This window comes from Nerophis lumbriciformis, linkage group LG39 (assembly GCF_033978685.3).
Source record: "Nerophis lumbriciformis linkage group LG39, RoL_Nlum_v2.1, whole genome shotgun sequence".
In the NCBI taxonomy this organism is placed as follows: domain Eukaryota; kingdom Metazoa; phylum Chordata; class Actinopteri; order Syngnathiformes; family Syngnathidae; genus Nerophis; species Nerophis lumbriciformis.
The window spans coordinates 400,609-421,560 of record NC_084586.2 but is presented as its reverse complement, the minus strand read 5'-3'; the positions used below and the strand labels follow the sequence as shown (position 1 = coordinate 421,560).

At 40.5% G+C, this 20,952-nt stretch overlaps 1 protein-coding gene across 1 annotated transcript in view; it reads right to left on the bottom strand.

Moving 5' to 3' along the window:
- LOC133577821 (uncharacterized) overlaps positions 1-20,952 on the bottom strand; it is a 66,533-nt gene that overhangs the window by 38,218 nt on the left and 7,363 nt on the right. Inside the window, exons 4-6 of the mRNA XM_061931865.2 lie at positions 12,975-13,123; positions 10,838-11,066; positions 10,555-10,760 (exon numbers count right to left, since the gene is read on the bottom strand). Of these exons, the coding sequence (XP_061787849.1) occupies positions 10,555-10,760; positions 10,838-11,066; positions 12,975-13,123 (584 nt within the window). The remainder of the gene's footprint in view (positions 1-10,554; positions 10,761-10,837; positions 11,067-12,974; positions 13,124-20,952) is intronic.

Sequence of the window (20,952 nt, the reverse complement as noted above, 5' to 3'; positions counted from 1 at the left end):
CTCATAGAGCCTGGAGCTGATAGAGGTCCATTTGTCGTCAATGGAGTCATCACTCTCCAGAATATGCTCGATGTCTTCCAGGTTTTTGGCCAGAGAGAGACGGAGATTGTTCCGAGCCATAGGATCTGCTAGCCGGGTACAGTCAAGCCTCTTCTTCCCTGACTTTTGAAGACGGATAGCAGGGCGTACTTGCACCCGGAGCCTGGTTATGATGAGCCGGGGGTCGGTCCAACACTCAGCTCCTCTCATTGCATGAGTTAGTGATACGTCTTTTATGTCTGAGCGTCTCACAATGGTGTAATCAATCAGGTGCCAATGTTTGGAGCGTGGGTGCATCCAGGATGTTTTGTGCTTATTTTTTAGTTGGAAGATGGTGTTTGTGATGGTCAAGTCATGCTCAGCACAGAGGCTTAGCAGCCGTAGGCCGTTAGCATTGGCTTGTCCAATGCCATGCCTGCCAATAACACCACTCCACACCTTGTTGTCCTTCCCCACTCTGGTATTGAAATCGCCCAACAAAAAGATCTTGTCCTCCTTAGGTGTGCGACGGAGGGCCTCATCTAATGCCCAGTAGAAGCGGTCTTTAACATCTTCATTTGATGGTAGCGTCGGTGCATAGGCACTAAGAAGGGTGGCATATCTTTTCTTAGCCAGAGGGATCCTGAGTGACATGAGCCTTTCACTTATGCCAACCGGTGCTTCTGGGAGTTTTGGTAGGAGGCTGTTTTTTATTGCAAGTCCCACACCGTGCTGATGCTCCCCTCCTGGAGGGTATCCTTTCCAGAAGAAAGTGTAACCTTGTCCTTCTTCCTTCAGGGATCCTTCATCGAGGAGTCTGGTTTCACAAAGTGCAGCAATATCAACATTGTAGCGGTTAAGTTCCGCTGCAATGAGTGCAGTTCTGTGCTGGGGTCTATCAGTGGTAACGCTAGTGTCCAGGAGTGTCCTTATGTTCCATGATACCAGTTTAAGAGGGATTATTTTCTTTGCTTTATTTCGACCGCGGAGTGGAATTCCCAACAGGTGCGGTAGCCTGTCCAGGATGGTTTTGAGTGGGCAATGTTTGGGCCACCTTTTCTAGGCTGTTCCCCAGTTGAGTTGAGCAGTGCAATCCTAAATAGGGCTGGTCAGGCGTACAGGGGTCTGCCAAGAGCAGCTGCCACTCAATTTCAGCTACTAGCGACCATAGATAGCCCTGTACCGCTGATGTGCAGGGTTCTGACTAGGAGCTTCCGGTGCATTCATATCTGCTCCCGTTATCAGACACCCCATCGCCACCAGACTTTGTTTCATTTCCGGTAGCTGGTCTCACCGAGGCAGAGATGAATACCTGCGCAGAGGAGCTTGTTTAAAGTGCCACTGGGGGTGCGCATATCCCAGCAGCACTTCTTCACTGTGAGAGGGTGGGATCCGGTGGCAAGGGGAACCCAGGACGACCGGCACTCTTCCACAGTTGCAGGAGACTGCTGGAGCTCCAGTTTTTTGGAGGACCGCCTGTCGTGTGCCGCCAAACACGTTGCTTTTCTTTCAGGGTGTGCTCCCCTAGCCTTTGTCTTCCTAGACTTACCCACAAGGCAGCGGGTCTTCGCCGTATCCCTGGCTAGGGGGCAGTCAGGTACTAGGCCTTTGCCAAGGGCCACCTGGGGTAACAGTAGTTAAGGGGTTAACCTCCTAGTGCCCCAAGACCCCCCAAAGAAGAGCCTCCACTGCCGGATGCACTTTAACGTCACCCATACACACCAGGTCAACACCAATACCGTTATCAATCATCCGTTGTTTGGTCAGAATCATGAGCAAACAACGGATAAAAGTTCAAAGTAATCTGACAATTACTTTTAATTGTTTTTAAATCCCTAAATGGTCTGGCCCCACAATACCTTGACTTGTTCCTTCTTAGTCTCCCTGTCCTTGGCCAGATCAGCATCTGAACATCTCCTTTTTTTGTCCTCCGTAAGCCATATAAAAAAATGCAAACTCCAAATCCCCGCAGTCAGTGATTGGCTGGTTGGTGCAGCCTGGACCACAATGTTTTGGGAGCCTGGCCAGTTAACCGAGACCAAGGTTTTTCACAGTATATTCAGAGGACAGACAGCCAGCGGATCGTAAGGAGAAGTTTTTTTGTACGTGACTAGCTTAGAAACAACGTAAGAAGACTTAGAATATACCTTTAATATTGGGGAGGTCATGTGTAGGCACTAGTTTGTGATGGAGAGGTAGTAGAACTAAAACAGCTAGTGTACTAGTCACGACACAATGAAGGGGGGATGAAGATGGTGTACTGAAATCTGTATTGTTCCAGGTTGATATTCAGTATTGTTACACACTGGTAATAGCAGTCTGAAATAATAATAAAATAAAAACCACAATAAATGTCTAGTACTTTAAAAGCAGTAGATCCATATCACTGTTTAACATAATAAAAATAGATCTACTTGCATAGACAAAATTTCCTGAGCAAATTCATGCATAAATGCATTACTGTTGTGCATGTAGATGCTCTTAAAGCAAGATAAATCAGCGAGATACACAAGAACTAATACACTTCATAGAACGACATTCAGCATTGTTCTTACTCTAAAAAACATTTCTTTATACCTTTAATATGTATTTATTTCGCCCTTGCGGTATCAAAAATGGTATCAAGTATCATATCAAGCATTGGTATTGAATTTGAAGACTGATGCATACCAGTCTGTGATTGCTTGGTAGGCATAGATAATTTGGCTAAGTGATTATACTGTCATGAGCCACCAGATTCTGTACTCTCATCCACTCAGACTGCACGGAGGTCTAGTTCACTTTCCCTTGGGTTCTGTAGCACTTGCCAGTTACTGAAGACATGGATTAAATGCAGTCATGTACATTCGGTGTGATCATTGACTCACATTGACAACAGCCAACTTCTACAGAAGGGTTTGGAGATGCAGGCTCAGTAATGGTAGCCATGTGCTTCCACTAGCTTGCAATGCATTTGAGTGCACATTCACTTAGCTAATGATGCCAAGTAAGTGCAACTTGATTAAACTTGCACTTGGTTCGTGCAAGTTTGTAAAAAAGAATTAGGTTTCACAAAATTTACAGTGTCTCACAGTTGCACTTAACTTTAAGCAAGTTAGGTTTATTTAAAGTTTAAAAAAAACCCAAGACAAATCCACATCACTTCAGCAGATAGCATGTAGCACTGGTATATGCATGCTACTAAAGTGCCAACTAAATTCTAGCTATGGACAGAACTACATAAATCCTTAGGAATATTAATTTCACAGTCAGACTTATGTCACAGTATTTATTGCCATCTTTGTCACGTGTTGCTGGCATCAAATTCTAAAGTTAATAATTATTTGCAAAAAAAAAAATGTTTATGAGTTTGAACATCAAATATGTTGTCTTTGTAGCATATTCAATTGAATATGGGTTGAAAATGATTTGCAAATCATTGTATTCCGTTTATATTTACATCTACCACAATTTCCCAACTCATATGGAAACGGGGTTTTTATAATGCTATAATTGTTGCTCTGAGCTTTGTAGTCAACTATTGAAATTACTGTCGACTATCTTAACTTTCCATTTCCTCTCCTAAGCTCTGGTACATGATGTCCATGCATAGTGTTAGTAAAACACATGTTGACAGCATACCTTACTTTGTTGGGTGATGTTTATTTTCATGCAGATTTGATAGTGGTGCCAATGTGGCAGGCTAACATTAAGTCATTTTATTTAGAACAGTGTTTCCTAAAGAATTATGTTGAAACCCAACTGTTCTGGCGAGGCATGGGGATAGTTCTGTCAATATAATAATTGTTAGTATGGCACGGGTTGGCCATTAGTCTAGCCATCGTCCATCAGTTGTTTTGCTTTATACTTAAAGTTAAATATGAGTAAGTTAATGCATTTCTTTGGATATGTTAGGAACAGTGTTGAGACTGAATTTGAAGGTTGAATATTCTCATAAACATAGCAAACATACTGTACATGTTACAATTACTTCTATAGATGTTTGTCCCCAAAGGAATGTGGGGCACCCAAAAGTGACTTTTGTGAGTTTGTGTATCTGTGTACAATTGAAGTCCCCAAAATGGAATTTAAAATTATTTGTCCCCAATGTGATGGTATTTTTACTTTTTGGAAAAAAGTTGTTAGAAACTAAAATCTCAGGTGATTTCCATAATCTGGGTATTCCCAGTGATACATCCTACCTACTGGCATCTCTCTAAACCTTTCAGAAAGTGGTGTCCTCAAAAGTATGGTATTTTTATGGGCGCCCCCAAAATGGACATAAGGGAGTATGTGTGTACAATTTGGATTCATATTATATATATATTTTATTTTTTCAGAATATAATCATCACACAGTTGACTGTTGACCTTTTGGGTATGAAATGGCATCACTTCATTATTCTTTGTCAGTCTTATTATATTAATTATTGAGCAATAATGTGGGGGTCACAGTACACAGTGACTTTGACTTTTGACCTGTGACCACCCAAATCTGTTCAATTCATCCTTGCATCTGAGTAGACATTTCTTCCAGATTTGAAGAAATTCCCACAAACCATTTCTGTTAAATCACATTCATGAGTTACCTCTGTCCTTTGGAAATCCAATCAGTTCATCCTTGTCCTAAGTGAAGCGGTCTCAGTTCTCCCACTTAAGTCTATCAGGACCTAAAACACTAACTATAGCTAACATGAGCACAGTGTGCTGCCGACTGAAGATAAACGTGCACTTCTGTTACACTTATTAAAAGCAGATCAGTAAAATGAAGTCTAAAAAATAATTAATATCTGTTCTGATAAACCGTAACATCACAGACATTTCTCACAAGTTAGCTATATGAATAAGGGGGCAAGGTCAAGTTTAAATAGAATAGAAAATTATATAATTAAAGTAGATTTTATTCAGGGTCTATGAATCATTTTCACTGCTAATTTAATTTAATGACAAATTATAACCTAACATTATTAAATATTAAATGCCATAAAAACAAAAAACAAAAGGTGAAATTCCATATAATGTATATTATTTTACTTAAAACACCTTGTAACTGCCATTTCTTTAGTGCAAGACCTTCTGGCGCAATAATGGGAAATGTCCAGAGGGGGCAATAGAGAGCAAAATGTGTGTGTATATTCTGATATTCCAACTGAGTACACACACGACAAAGTGTGTATTTTTTATCAGTTTGGCATCTTTCTGAGGACCTCTCTGAAACTTTGAGAGAAGCATATTTACAGCCTCCAGAGGCCATTGCAGTGAAAATCTTGTGAGGACCGGCCTAAATGTCCTCACTTTCCAAAATGGTCCTCACTCGAAAGGTTATGTACTCGTGATGGTCCTCACAAAGATAGCAGTACACACACACACACACACACACACACACACACACACACACACACACACCCACACACGACTTGAGTGAAGCCTGTGTGTTTACGAGTCACAAATCAAAAGGAGGCATTATTTCTTGGCCTCTCCAAAATATGCCTGGGGGAACTATGCGCTTTCCTTTTGACACCCCGCCACCCTTCCAGCACCCCCCCACCAGAAACACAGCCTCCAGCTTCCCCTGGCAGCTGCTGCGTGCTAAAAAAAAAAAAGAAAGGCTCTAATAAACTAAATTGTGAGCTTCCAAACAGCTTTTAAAGTGGTCCTTTTTGTCTTGTTAAACCTTTGTGTCTTGCTAAACCTACTTACCTATTTACAAAGTCACCCTTTAAGGCCAGGTTCTCCTGCCATAAAATACAACTATAGCGAACAAAAGTGACAATGCATATTTATGACGTTTTAATTGTATTCTCTGGCCTGTGTGACGTCATCATGATTAAATCACTGTCAAGTTTAACAGTAGTTGCCAAGCTTTAGGTGCGAGCTCCCCCTGCTGGCCTTGTGGATCATTACACCCACACAGCAGGTTTACTTCTTTGTCTATGCCAGGGGTCGGCAACCTTTACCAGTCAAAGAGCCATTTTGACCAGTTTCACAAATTATAGAAAACAATGGGAGCCGCAAAAATTTTTGAAATTTTAAATGAAATAACACTGCATACAAAGTTTTTTTTTTGCTTTGTGCTATGTATAAACCAGGGGTCTCAGACACGATACCTACACCTTTTTATGGACTTTTTAAGCTGGTGCGGCACGCAGGTTTTAAATGAATAGCTGTTGTCAGCATCATACGTGCCGTGATGGTACAGCATATAGCGCCCACTACAATTAGCGTGCCTGATCAGCCAAATGTTGAATGGGGCTTTCGCTTGCTCACGTCGGTGACAGCAATGCATACTTACTCAACAACCACACAGGTTACACTGACGGTCGCGGTATAAAAAAAACTTTAACACTCTTACTAATGCACCACACTGTGAACCCACACCAAACAAGAATGACAAACACATTTTGGGAGAACATCTGCACCGTAACACAACATAAACACAACAGGACAAATACCCAGAATCCCATGCAGCGCCCCGGGCTACATTATACACCCCCGCTACCAAACCCCGCCCACCTCAACCGACGCACAGAGAGGGGGGGGGGTTGATGTGTGAGGGAGCAGGCTTGGGGTGGGGGCGGAGTTTGGTGGTAGCAGGGGTGTATAATGTAGCCCGGAAGAGTCAGGGCTGCATGGGATTCTGGGTGTTTGTTCTGTTGTGTTTATGTTGTGTTAAGGTGCAGATATGTTCTCCCGAAATGTGTTTGTCATTCTTGTTTGGTTTTGGTTCAAAGTGTGGCGCATTATTAGTAAGAGTGTTAAAGTTGTTTTATATGGTCACCGTCAGTGTAACCTGTGTGGCTGTTGACCAAGTATGCCTTGCTGTCACGTACGTGTGCAAGCAGAAGATGTTTATTGTATAACAAGTGTTGGGCTGGCACGTTGTTAATACAGATTGTAGAGGGCGCCAAATGTTGTACCATCATGGCCCGCCCTTATTGTAGCTGTAAGGGTGAAAATCGGTGAATATTAATCCCGGGAGTTTTCTGCGAGAGGCACTGAAATCCGGAAGTCTCACGGGAAAATTGGGGGGTTCAACAAGTGAGCTGCTGAGCCGCATCAGAGTGATCAAAGAGCCGCATGCGGCTCCGGAGCCGCGGGTTGCCGACCCCTGGTCTACGCAAAAACTACTTAGCGAGCATGCGCTAATAATGAGTGATCTATTACATTGTGGTGTTTTAGCCCCCACTTTTCTAAATATTGCCATTTTTATTTAACCTCGTGGAGACAAAGGTTGACCTTTTGTCCTTTCAGTAGATTTTTGTTGTATTTTGGTCATCATTTTTGTTGCGTTACTTCATTTTACCTGATTTTTTTTCATGCTAAATATAAAACATTAAATATTGCACATCTTTCATTGTTATTCAACAATACCTCAAAGCCAAACAGGGCATAAAAGCATTTTGAATAAAAAAATGTTTAAATATATATTTTTAGCTCAAATCTCTCAAACGTACAGTATGTTGTCCTAAGGAGGTCGATTTGTGTTTATAAAGCATAAGCTTTTTTTTACACTGAATTTATATAACTGAATTTTTTTTTTACATCAAAATATACTGACAATTTTATTTAATAAATATTTGTGAGCACGATATGTGTTTTAAAAATTCAGTTTGTTAAAATGCACTTCAGCTAAATTAAGACTGAAGCATCTCTTTGGCTTTTTCTGAGACAGGATCAATATAACTTGAGACACTCTTCAATTACCCAAGTGACACAACTAATATTTCTGTAGTGTAGGGTACTGCTAGTAGTGTAATGGTACAACTACTAGTAGTGTAGGGGTACTACTAGTAGTGTAGTGGTACTACTAGTAGTGGTGTAGGGGTACTACTAGTAGTGTGGTGGTACTGCTACTAGTAGTGTAGTGGTACTACTACTAGTAGTGTAGATGTACTGCTTGTAGTGTATGGGGTAGTGCTGTAGTGTAGTGGTACTACTACTAGTAGTGTAGGGGTACTGCTAGTAGTGTAGTGGTAGTGCTGGTAGTGTAGTGGTACTACTACTACTAGTAGTGTAGGGGTACTGCTAGTAGTGTAGTGGTAGTGCTGGTAGTGTAGTGGTACTACTACTACTAGTAGTGTAGGGGTAGTGCTGGTAGTGTAGTGGTACTACTACTAGTAGTGTAGCGGTACTGCTAGTAGTGTAGTGGTACTACTACTAGTAGTGTAGATGTACTGCTGGTAGTGTAGTGGTACTACTACTACTAGTAGTGAAGGTGTACTACTAGTAGTGTAGTGGTACTACTACTACTACTACTACTACTACTACTAGTAGTAGTGTAGGGTACTGCCAGTAGTGTGGTGGTACTACTAGTAGTGTAGGCATACTGCTGGTAGGCGTACTGCTAGTAGTGTAGTGGTACTACTAGTAGTAGTGTAGGGGTACTGCTAGTAGTGTAGGGGTATTGCTACTAGTAGTGTAGTGGTACTACTACTACTAGTAGTGTAGGGGTACTAAAGCTAGTAGTGTAGGCGTACTGCTGGTAGGCGTACTGCTAGTAGTGTAGTGGTACTACTACTAGTAGTGTAGGCATACTGCTAGTAGTGTAGTGGTACTACTACTAGTAGTGTAGTGGTACTACTACTAGTAGTGTAGGCATACTGCTGGTAGTGTAGTGGTACGTCTAGTTGTAGTGTAGGCATATTGCTGGTAGTGTAGTGGTACTACTACTAGTAGTGTAGATGTACTGCTGGTAGTGTAGTGGTACTACTACTACTAGTAGTGAAGGTGTACTACTAGTAGTGTAGGGATACTACTACTACTACTACTACTACTACTAGTAGTGTAGGGGTACTGCCAGTAGTGTGGTGGTACTACTAGTAGTGTAGGCGTACTGCTGGTAGGCATACTGCTAGTAGTGTAGTGGTACTACTAGTAGTAGTGTAGGTGTACTACTACTAGTAGTGTAGGGGTACTACTACTAGTAGTGTAGGCGTACTGCTGGTAGGCGTACTGCTAGTAGTGTAGTGGTACTACTACTAGTAGTGTAGGGGTACTGCTAGTAGTGTAGGGGTACTACTAATAGTAGTGTAGGCATACTGCTGGTAGTGTAGTGGTACTACTACTACTACTACTAGTATTGTAGACGTACTGCTGGTAGGTGTACTGCTAGTAGTGTAGTGGTACTACTACTACTAGTGTAGGGGTACTGCTAGTAGTGTAGTGGTACTACTACTAGTAGTGTAGGGGTATTGCTACTAGTAGTGTAGGGGTACTGCTGGTAGTGTAGTGGTACTACTACTAGTAGTGTAGGGGTATTGCTACTAGTAGTGTAGGCGTACTGCTGGTAGTGTAGTGGTGCTACTACTAGTAGTGTAGGTTTACTACTACTAGTGGTGTAGGCGTACTGCTGGTAGGCGTACTGCTAGTAGTGTAGTGGTACTACTACTAGTGGTGTAGGGTTACTGCTAGTAGTGTAGTGGTACTACTACTAGTGGTGTAGGGTTACTGCTAGTAGTGTAGTGGTACTACTACTAGTAGTGTAGGGGTATTGCTACTAGTAGTGTAGGGGTACTGCTGGTAGTGTAGTGGTACTACTACTAGTAGTGTAGGGGTATTGCTACTAGTAGTGTAGGCGTACTGCTGGTAGTGTAGTGGTGCTACTACTAGTAGTGTAGGTTTACTACTACTAGTGGTGTAGGCGTACTGCTGGTAGGCGTACTGCTAGTAGTGTAGTGGTACTACTACTAGTGGTGTAGGGTTACTGCTAGTAGTGTAGTGGTACTACTACTTTTAGTGTAGGGATACTACTAGTAGTGGTGTAGAGGTACTGCTACTAGTAGTGCAGGGGTACTGCTAGTAGTGTAGTGGTACTGCTGCTAGTAGTGTAGGGGTACTGCTGGTAGTGTAGTGCTACTACTACTAGTAGTGTAAGCATACTGCTGGTAGGCGTACTGCTAGTAGTGTAGTGGTACTACTACTAGTGGTGTAGGGTTACTGCTAGTAGTGTAGTGGTACTACTACTATTGGTGTAGGGTTACTGCTAGTAGTGTAGTGGTACTACTACTAGTAGTGTAGGGGTATTGCTACTAGTAGTGTAGGGGTACTGCTGGTAGTGTAGTGGTACTACTACTAGTAGTGTAGGGGTATTGCTACTAGTAGTGTAGGCGTACTGCTGGTAGTGTAGTGGTGCTACTACTAGTAGTGTAGGTTTACTACTACTAGTGGTGTAGGCGTACTGCTGGTAGGCGTACTGCTAGTAGTGTAGTGGTACTACTACTAGTGGTGTAGGGTTACTGCTAGTAGTGTAGTGGTACTACTACTTTTAGTGTAGGGATACTACTAGTAGTGGTGTAGAGGTACTGCTACTAGTAGTGCAGGGGTACTGCTAGTAGTGTAGTGGTACTGCTGCTAGTAGTGTAGGGGTACTGCTGGTAGTGTAGTGCTACTACTACTAGTAGTGTAAGCATACTGCTGGTAGGCGTACTGCTAGTAGTGTGGTGGTACTACTACTAGTAGTGTAGGGGTACTGCTACTAGTAGTGTAGGCGTACTGCTGGTATTGTGGTGGTATGTGCTCCTTTTGCCTCAACAACTATAGAACCTTAACAAAGACCAACCTGAGGGGCGTGGCCTAACAGGGCCCATAGTGTCTTGAGCCTGGAGAACTCCAGTGTCCCCGTCTCCTGGCGGTCCAGCGCGATGTACTGGCAACTGTGGTAGTCGCCTTTCAGCTGCTCGCCGTTGTGAAGCCACATCAGATCCCAGGTGCCGGACCTCTTCAGGACCTGCCGCACCGAATCCATCTGCCTGTAGGACAGGTGACCTGCAGGACCACACATCAGGTGAGCCTCACCCTCATGACCATCATCATTTCTTTAAGGACAGGTGTCTTCCTCTCACCAGACAGCCAGGAGGGGGTCACTGCATCTGACATCCAGGCCACGTAGCCCTCCCTGAAAGACCGCAGGAAGTCGTCTATCTGGCCGTGGGACACCAGCTCTGGCCTCTGCCGCAGCCCCTCGTCCAGCTCGCACTCGGGCGAGAGAAAGACGACTTTGTGGAAGAAGGAGCTCTGGCGCACAGACACGCCGCTCCTCCTCAAATGGGCACAGAGGTGAGACGTCTTGGTCTGGAAGGAAAAGAGGCCAATTGAGCTAAATTACATCATTAAGCTAGTCCAAGATCCTCATTATTAAAACCACAATTAAGCATTTTCACGCCATGGCTAACTGTACTAAAAATATCAATACTAAAAGTAGTATTGGCCACTAGATAAAACCAAACCAATCAGGGCAATGCTGTTCAGTATCGTGACCAATGATTGGCTCAGGCAGCATTATTTCATTTAATTTGATTGGGTGTTATTTTATATGTAGAGGGCTCTCATAATATTAAAACACCAATTTTGTTTATGCTCTAGCTATAAAAATATTCTATTTATAATTAATAATGTTTTCTTCGTAGAAATTGATTGACCACAGTCAGGCCTGGAAGCAATTAACAATAAACGATAGTTTACTCTGTGAGCCTGAATTAAAATGTAAAAGTAATAAAAGCATGTCAAAGATCCTTTACATGATGGGAGCACTGTTGTTTTTCAGGATCTACTGTAAAAACACTTGAAAAATATCCTCTATATCAAGGGTGTTGTCCAAAGAGTGGCCCGGGTGCCATTTACAGCCCACAGCCCATTCTAAAAATAATATTACAATAAACTAAAAAAATAGAAGGAAAGAGCAAACAGGAGAAATGTAAAAAAATAAGTCGCAATTGCTCAAACAATATTAATTAATCGAAATCAATGTTATGAATTATTGACCTATTCAAAGCTCTAATTACTTCACATCAAATATTGCAATTTAAAATATTTTTTGGGGGAAATATTGCACATTTTGTGTTTGCAATAAAGGGCATGAAGCAAACACAAAAATAAAATAACAACTCAAAATCGACAGATCTGAAGTTGATCTAAAAACTTAAATGTTAAAAAATAAAAATGTATGACCTTTTAGATCCTAATAATTGAAGTGGGATTTTTTTTTTTTTAAAGTCATTGCTCAAAAAATATTAATGAATTCATATTTAATTAATAGGTCAATAATTAATTAATTGTTGACCTATTTAAGGCTCAAATTACTTCACATTAAATATTGTACTTTGACATTTGGGGAGGAAATATTGCATTTAGTTTTTGCCATAAAAAACTGGGTTTCCTTTGACAAAAAGGGCATTAAAAATATTTTTTTTTTACTTTATATCATCAACAGATAAACCAGAAGTTGAGGTAGAAATGTTAGCGTTAAATAATAAAAAATTAGTATATGACTTATTTTTAACATTAACCTTGTAGGTCCCCAAGTAGTTATTATTAGTAAGGTTATTTAAAAAAATCTATATATTGTATTGGTTTTGAAAATTAAAATATCAAAATGGCCCCCACATGCTTTATTATTTTCAGTGTGCGACCCTGAGTGGAAAAAAATTGTACATCCCTGCTGTTTATGAACCCGAATTACCTCCACCAAGGCTGCTATGATTCGATAATAAAATATAAGAAAAGCAATTAAGTAATTTCCTTGTATTTATAATTAATTGACATTGTTCTTAAAAGATATTTATGTGGAACAATCCTATTTTGGACACTTCTATAGCTTCCACAATCTGCACAGGCGATTAGATTCACTTTGTGTGAACTCGTTTAAACATTTTGAATAGCGCCGCTTGCGTCTGAAGCCAACCTCTCCACGGATGGGAGTGAAGGAGCAACCGGGTCGCACGAGGAGCCAGCTGTGTTTTTAGGCACCTGCATGCTTTCATGGACATAATTGCCGCCTTTCAAATGAAGAGCGGCCACTCTGGAAGTTTCGGAAGCCCCCGCACCGGACAAGTGTTGGGAATTTCCATATAAATTGTCAGGGTGATTCTCTTGACCCGGCTCAAGTTTGCATGAAAACCTTTTGCTGGACAATTGGTTGGACCTCAGACTCAAGTGGGCTCCGTTTGACCTTTGAACATTTCAGCCGTATTTTTTATATACCATGATAGCTTTGAGGGGGTCCTCAATCTGCTCAATGCAGGTGTTGGTGAAGTTCTGCTCCTTCTCCTTCACTTGAATGTGCCACTTTTGCTCGTGGGCAGACACCAGACCTCGGCAGAGTTTTACGTCGATGCAGAAGATCCCTTGGCCTTGGAGGAAAGAAATGACATCAAATTAAAGGATCCATAGCGTCTACTAACAAGTTCTCTTTATGTATTTGTGCCTCTTAAAATGGATCTCATCTCCCATAATATCAATGAATTTTTCATTAATTCTTAGATAACTAACTGTACTTGGAACGCTCACTTTCCATTGCGAGACTCTTGGTGTGATGTCATCTACAGAACTGAAACCCATTTCCTCTCAAAGACAGTGTAAATGAAGGCATATAAAACTATTACTTTCATCACTTAATCCGCAATTACTTCAAAACTGATATGGTTAACATTTCAAACAAAAAATAAATATAAAAGGATCATCTTCCATAGACACCATACAGTGACGTGCAGTCACTAGAGGCAGGTGAGGCGGGCCTCACCTGCCATCATGGAAAGAAAAAAAAAAAAAATTAAATTGTTAAATGTATCCAGTGATTATACTATAACGTTATTTTCCATTTAACTTCACCAGTTTTAGATTATTTTTATTTAAAATTGCTCAACTTTCACATTTGCCGTTCAAATACTGAGAAGAGACGGTGCGGTGAACAGCAGCCAGTTGAGGCACGTCACTCATTTGTGCCTCACCATGGATTGCGCAATGACTTGGCTAACTGCTGGCCTGCTGTGCAGTGAGACCGTATTGCTATATGAACTATATTATACATTTCCATAGTTTAGTTAGCTGAGGTATATAATGTACAGTGTATTTTGTCAACAACTGTATGTGTGTAACGTATTTCTTGTGCTGAGCGATCATAAAACGGCTGCAAAAGACGCACTGGCTGAGGCTCGCCTCCTGCACCCCCGCTGTAGATTGCAAGCCCTTACGGGAGTGTTATATCAACTAAAGCTCACACTTAAACTTTCCACGTGCAAGATTGAATCTATTTAAAAAAGTTATTTCATAAGAAGCCAAAAAGTGCAAAAACAATAATGTTTGTTTTGGAGGAGTTGTGAATGACTGCAGGGCCACAACATTAGGTACACCTGCAGAGTGCAGGTGTACCTAATTCACAACTCCTCCAACACGAACATTATTGTTTTTGAATTTTTTGGCTTCTTATTAAATAACTTTTGTAACCTATTTTTATGGGCTTTCCTCTTTGTGATGTTAAGTTCCTGTTATGCGCTGTTATACAGTATATGCCTTGAGCTCTTATTTTGAAGGCGCCAAGAGCGGAAGTGATGACATGTTGTAGTGGAGCGTAGGTTTTTGAAAGAAGGTAAATAAAGTGGTCCTCGTGTAAACTGGAGCCTCCGTGTTTGTTATTTTGTAGTTTCATACAGTATAGGCCACATTTATAAACCCTCGGTTACACTTTTTAAAATAGATTCAATCTTGCACGTGGAAAGTTTAAGTGAGGGCTTTAGTTGATATAACACTCTTGTCAGGAGGTGCATTAATCCAGCACAACAGCGGCGAATGGACTTAGTAAAGGTAAGACCATAATAACGTTTTTTTTTATTAAATGTGCTTTTTTGTGTGCTACAGTTTGTATGTGTAAAGTTAAAGTTAAGTTAAAGTACCAATGATTGTCACACACACACTAGGTGTAATGAAATTTGTCCTCTGCATTTGACCCATCCCTTGATCACCCCCTGGGAGGTGAGGGGAGCAGTGGGCAGCAGCGGTGCCGCACCCGGGAATAATTTTTGGTGATTTAACCCCCAATTCCAAGCCTTGATGCTGAGTGCCAAGCAGGGAAGAATGCTGGTATGAGCTTTTAAACATAACCCGTTAACTGCTGCCAATCAAATGGTGAATAAGATACTCTTTAGGGTTCATATGTTTGTAAATGTGACTGTGATGAAGTCAGTGCCTCACCAGCCATCAACCTCACCGCACGTCACTGACACCATAGCATCTTGGGAAAAACATCAGTAGAAGAGGATGCAAGATAGCTCTTTCCCCCAGTTTTTCCGATCGCATTTGTCTTGAGTAATTAAAACATTTTCTAATTCAGAATCATTAAATGACGGCTGCAATACACTGCCCTCGCATGCGTGACTCAATTTGACCGGAGCGCTCCGTACTTTCCTTATATAATAATTAAAAAAATAATAATAATAGATTTTATTTGTAAAAAGCACTTTATATTGAGTAAACAATCTCAAAGTGCTACAGTGGATTAAAAAAAATAAAAAGATAATAAAGAAATAAATACAAATAAAAACTAGAACAGCCAAATAGCTATAACTAGTATGCATATATCTAAAAAATGCTTCTTTTTTAAAAAAAAAAGGGCTTTTAAGCCTTTTTTTAAAGGCATCCACAGTCTGTGGTGCCCTCAGGTGGTCAGGGAGAACGTTCCACAGACTGGGAGCGGTCTGTGGAGTGTCTATTCCCATCATTTCAAATGTATGCAGGCTGACCCTTCCTTTAGTTGTATTGCTGCAACCTGCAACAATGAATCTGCCAGACATATTTCATAATCCCTTCAAATTCTGCCGAAAAATATTGTGCTTACTACTCAATATGGAATTGCCTCCAGTCTTCTGCAGGTGACGTCGGCAGGCTGATGCAGGACCGCCCACATTTTGGAGCTAAAAGTGTGCTGACACTTGTTAAAAAACAAGCCTAAAATCACTACCGTGTCTATTTTTGGGGTAATTGTACATGTAGACATCTTTTTTTAGGTCCAGAACTGTGAAATAAGTGCTAATGTCAGCATTAGAGGAGCCTTTACAAGGGACAATTAAACAAATCTACAATGTTGATGACTTCCGTTTTTCTTTTCAGTAGATTATCGTACACTAGACCAGTGTTTTTCAACCTTTTTTGAACAAAGGCACATTTTTTGCGTTGAAAAAATTCGGAGGCACACCACCAGCAGAATTCATTAAAAAACTAAACACAGTTGACAGTAAAAAGTCGTTGTCGCAATTGTTGGGTATGACTTTAAAGCATAACCAAGCATGCATCACTATAGCTCTTGTCTCAAGGTAGGTGTACTGTCACCACCTGTCACATCACCACCTGACTTATTGAGTTTTTTGCTGTTTTCCTGTGTGTAGTGTTTTAGTTCTTGTCTTGCGCTCCTATTTTGGTGGCTTTTTCTCTTTTTTTTGGTATTTTCCTGGAGCAGTTTCATGTCTTCCTTTGAACAATATTTCCCGCATCTACTTTTTTTTAGCAATCAAGAATATTTCAGTTGTTTTTAATCCTTCTTTGTGGGGACATTGTTGATTGTCATGTCATGTTTGGATGTACATTGTGGACGCCGTCTTTGCTCCACAGTAAGTCTTTGCTGTCGTCCAGCATTCTGTTTTTGTTGACTTTGTAGCCAGTTCAGTTTTAGTTTTGTTCTGCATAGCCTTCTCTAAGCTTCAATGCCTTTTCTTAGGGGCACTCACCTTTTGTTTATTTTTGGTTTAAGCATTAGACACCTTTTTACCTGCACTCTGCCTCCCGCTGTTTCCGACATCTACAACGCAATTAGCTACCGGCTGCCACCAACTGATATGGAAGAGTAGCACACCGTTACTCTGCTGAACTCTAGACAGCACTGACACTCAACAACAACACATCATTTGCCGACTATAATTACTGGTTTGCCAAAAATATTTTTAACCCAAATAGGTGAAATCAGGTAACCACTAGTGTGTCGCGGCACAGTAGTTGAAAAACACTGCACTAGACTGCAGAGAGTACCTGCCATCTTTTAAAGGGTGTGGCCTTTATTTGTAAAAATACATCTCAATGATGTAATTTTTAAAGGTGTGCTCGCTTTGTTAAGCATTCCCTTTTTGTTTGGTGTTGAAATGTTAACTTGAGCTTTACAGATGCCACGTTTGCTGTGTAGTCATAGTGTGCTGTAGTGAGTTACAGTAACATTATGTCGAATGGGACAAACGGTACAAAATGGCTGGATGGATGGATATTTCATACTTGCCAACCCTCCCGGATTTTCCGGGAGACTCCCGAAATTCAGCGCCTCTCCCGAAAACATCCCGGGACAAATTTTCTCCCGAAAATCTCCCGAAATTCAGGCGGACCTGAGTGACGTGTCGACAGCCTGTTTTCACGGCCGCTTTCCCACAATATAAACAGCGTGCCTGCCCAATCACGTTATAACTGTAGAATGATTGAGGGGTAGTTCTTGGTTTCTTATGTGGGTTTATTGTTAGGCAGTTTCATTAACGTCCTCCCAGCGCGGCAACAACACACAACAACAGCAGTCACGTTTTCGTCTACCGTAAAGCAGTTCGTCTGCCATAAACAGCAATGTTGTGACACTCTTAAAGAGGACAATACTGCCATCTACTGTACATGCATATGTGACAATAATATCTACGGCTTTTAGAGAGTGCAGTGCACAACTGCGCACACAACAAGGAGACGAAGCAGAATGCATCATCAGAGAGGGTGTTCAGCATGGTTAGAAAAATAGTGACAGAGAATAGAACAAGGATGGACAATTCAACCCTTAACTCAACAATGAGTAGATGAGTGTTATGTGTAAATAAGTGAACACTGAAATTCAAGTATTTCTCTTATTTATATATATATATACACACACACACACATACATATATATATATATATATATATATATATATATATATATGTATATATATATATATATATATACATATACATACATACAGGTAAAAGCCAGTAAATTAGAATATTTTGAAAAACTTGATTTATTTCAGTAATTGCATTCAAAAGGTGTAACTTGTACATTATATTTATTCATTGCACACAGACTGATGCATTCAAATGTTTATTTCATTTAATTTTGATGATTTGAAGTGGCAACAAATGAAAATCCAAAATTCCGTGTGTCACAAAATTAGAATATTACTTAAGGCTAATACAAAAAAGGGATTTTTAGAAATGTTGGCCAACTGAAAAGTATGAAAATGAAAAATATGAGCATGTACAATACTCAATACTTGGTTGGAGCTCCTTTTGCCTCAATTACTGCGTTAATGCGGCGTGGCATGGAGTCGATGAGTTTCTGGCACTGCTCAGGTGTTATGAGAGCCCAGGTTGCTCTGATAGTGGCCTTCAACTCTTCTGCGTTTTTGGCTCTGGCATTCTGCATCTTCCTTTTCACAATACCCCACAGATTTTCTATGGGGCTAAGGTCAGGGGAGTTGGCGGGCCAATTTAGAACAGAAATACCATGGTCCGTAAACCAGGCACGGGTAGATTTTGCGCTGTGTGCAGGCGCCAAGTCCTGTTGGAACTTGAAATCTCCATCTCCATAGAGCAGGTCAGCAGCAGGAAGCATGAAGTGCTCTAAAACTTGCTGGTAGACGGCTGCGTTGACCCTGGATCTCAGGAAACAGAGTGGACCGACACCAGCAGATGACATGGCACCCCAAACCATCACTGATGGTGGAAACTTTACACTAGACTTCAGGCAACGTGGATCCTGTGCCTCTCCTGTCTTCCTCCAGACTCTGGGACCTCGATTTCCAAAGGAAATGCAAACCAAACCAACCCAAACCATCAGTGATGGTTTGGGGTGCCATGTCATCTGCTGGTGTCGGTCCACTCTGTTTCCTGAGATCCAAGTATTGAGTATTGTACATGCTCATATTTTTCATTTTCATACTTTTCAGTTGGCCAACATTTCTAAAAATCCCTTTTTTGTATTAGCCTTAAGTAATATTCTAATTTTGTGACACACGGAATTTTGGATTTTCATTTGTTGCCACTTCAAATCATCAAAATTAAATGAAATAAACATTTGAATGCATCAGTCTGTGTGCAATGAATAAATATAATGTACAAGTTACACCTTTTGAATGCAATTACTGAAATAAATCAAGTTTTTCAAAATATTCTAATTTACTGGCTTTTACCTGTATATATATATATATAGCTAGAATTCACTGAAAGTCAAGTATTTCTTATATATATATATATATATATATATATATATATATATATATATATATATATATGAAATACTTGATTCCTCCCCTCTTAGCCACCCCCCCCCCCCCCCCCCCCCCACCTCCCGAAATTGGAGGTCTCAAGGTTGGAAAGTATGGGGTATTTCCAGCCACCCGCAGGTATAAACCTGCTGTCTTTCTATTTAAGGTTCAGAGTTTATTCATTCGAGTGGACGATGCAATTGGCGATTTATTAGGTAACGACATCTATTAACCATTGAGCCTCCAAAGGTGTACATTTGGGTTACTTGAATTGTTTTAAATGTCATTATATCAGACACTTTTAAGACGATTTGTACTAAATTTGTCCCAGATTGGATTATTTTTGTAAAATTCCATGATACCCTTTATTGCTGGGTGTATTGGCCGCTACAGTGGTACATCAGTTTTCAAATGCCCCAATTTTCCATCAAAATGTTGCCTGCTTGACCAAACATTGCGCGTAACAAATGTGTCCGTTTTTCCGCGTATCATTCCGTAAAATTGAGTGTCCAAAACAAATATTCCCTTGCATTGGGTAACTCAAGGTGCGGAACCGGAATTTCTGAGTTTCTAGTCGGAATTTCAACTGGAACGCCCCTTGAGGTCCGATTTCCGACTTGAAAAGTCGGGAGTTTCCTCACAACCCCCGAGTTTGTTTCAAAGATGGCTGCTCTGGATGTAAACAATGATATCCGCATCTATAACATCCGTTATTAGCACTTCTGTTTAGTTCTTGTTGCAGCAAATCAGCCATATACTCGGACTGGACAATGAATTTAATTTTGTGTTCCAATTTCGATTATGAAAATATAATAATTGGACAAAACGATTAATGGGCCGCGCAACGTGCTTGTGACGGTGAAACAGATGAGGATAATTGGCCAATAAAACAAAACCCGCAGTTAAACGCAGAATTGACAACAATGTAAGTGAAATGTTGTTGTTGTGAGGAGAAGAAACATCAGTTTGGGAAAAGAATGTGTCCCAGGCCGCTCATTTATCCCCGACATACTCAGTTGCTCTGCCCTAAACTAAACAATGTGGAGACGGCCACTTGAAACAGCGACCTAACTACGAAGTTAAAGCCAACAAGAACAATCCATACACCCACAACACATCTCTTGTGTTGTTGTGAACGACATCATTAATTCACAAACAGTGGTTGCAACTTGAAAAGGCTCTCTATCCCTCTTTTTTTTTTTTTTTTTAAACCGAAGTAAGACGCCTCTTTACACGTAAAGCTGAAAATAACAGCAAAGCACACTTACCCCCTTCACAATAATTGCGCGTTGCGCCACACCCGGTCTGACTGCACTAACAAAATAAAGGTTTCAAAAAAGGGCCTTACACAAGCATAATGCACTATACATTTACACAATTTTACTGATATAAATTGTCCAAAGATGTATTGCACCAATAAATGTGAGGATTTTTGCATTTATTTAACAAACATTTTATTAAACTTTATTTGACACAAGAATCACATACTATACGGTGGTAAAATAAGTGTAAAAGAATAACGAAATTTTAAAAATAAAAAATGTGTTAGTGTTTTTTAAACTGCTATAGTTATTTTAATTTTTTTGTTATTGTAATTATTATTATTATACTTGTGGTTTATTTGTTACTAATTTATATCAGGGCTTTTTAAAACTACATATAAAGTTGTGTTTTCAAATGAACAATTGTCTAATTAATCATGATTACAATATCAATCAAAATAATTGTATTATGTTTGCCATAATCGTCCAGCCCGACCATTTACAATGCATTGGTATTTGTTTATATATGGTAACGTGACTGTAGTGTGAACTACATTTGTTTTATGAGGTATAAACCTTTTAAATCGCCAGCAATATCGCCTTTGTTTCCTCTTCATCCACCGTGTTTAAAGGTTGCAGAAAGAATGCATATTTTCCCCATAA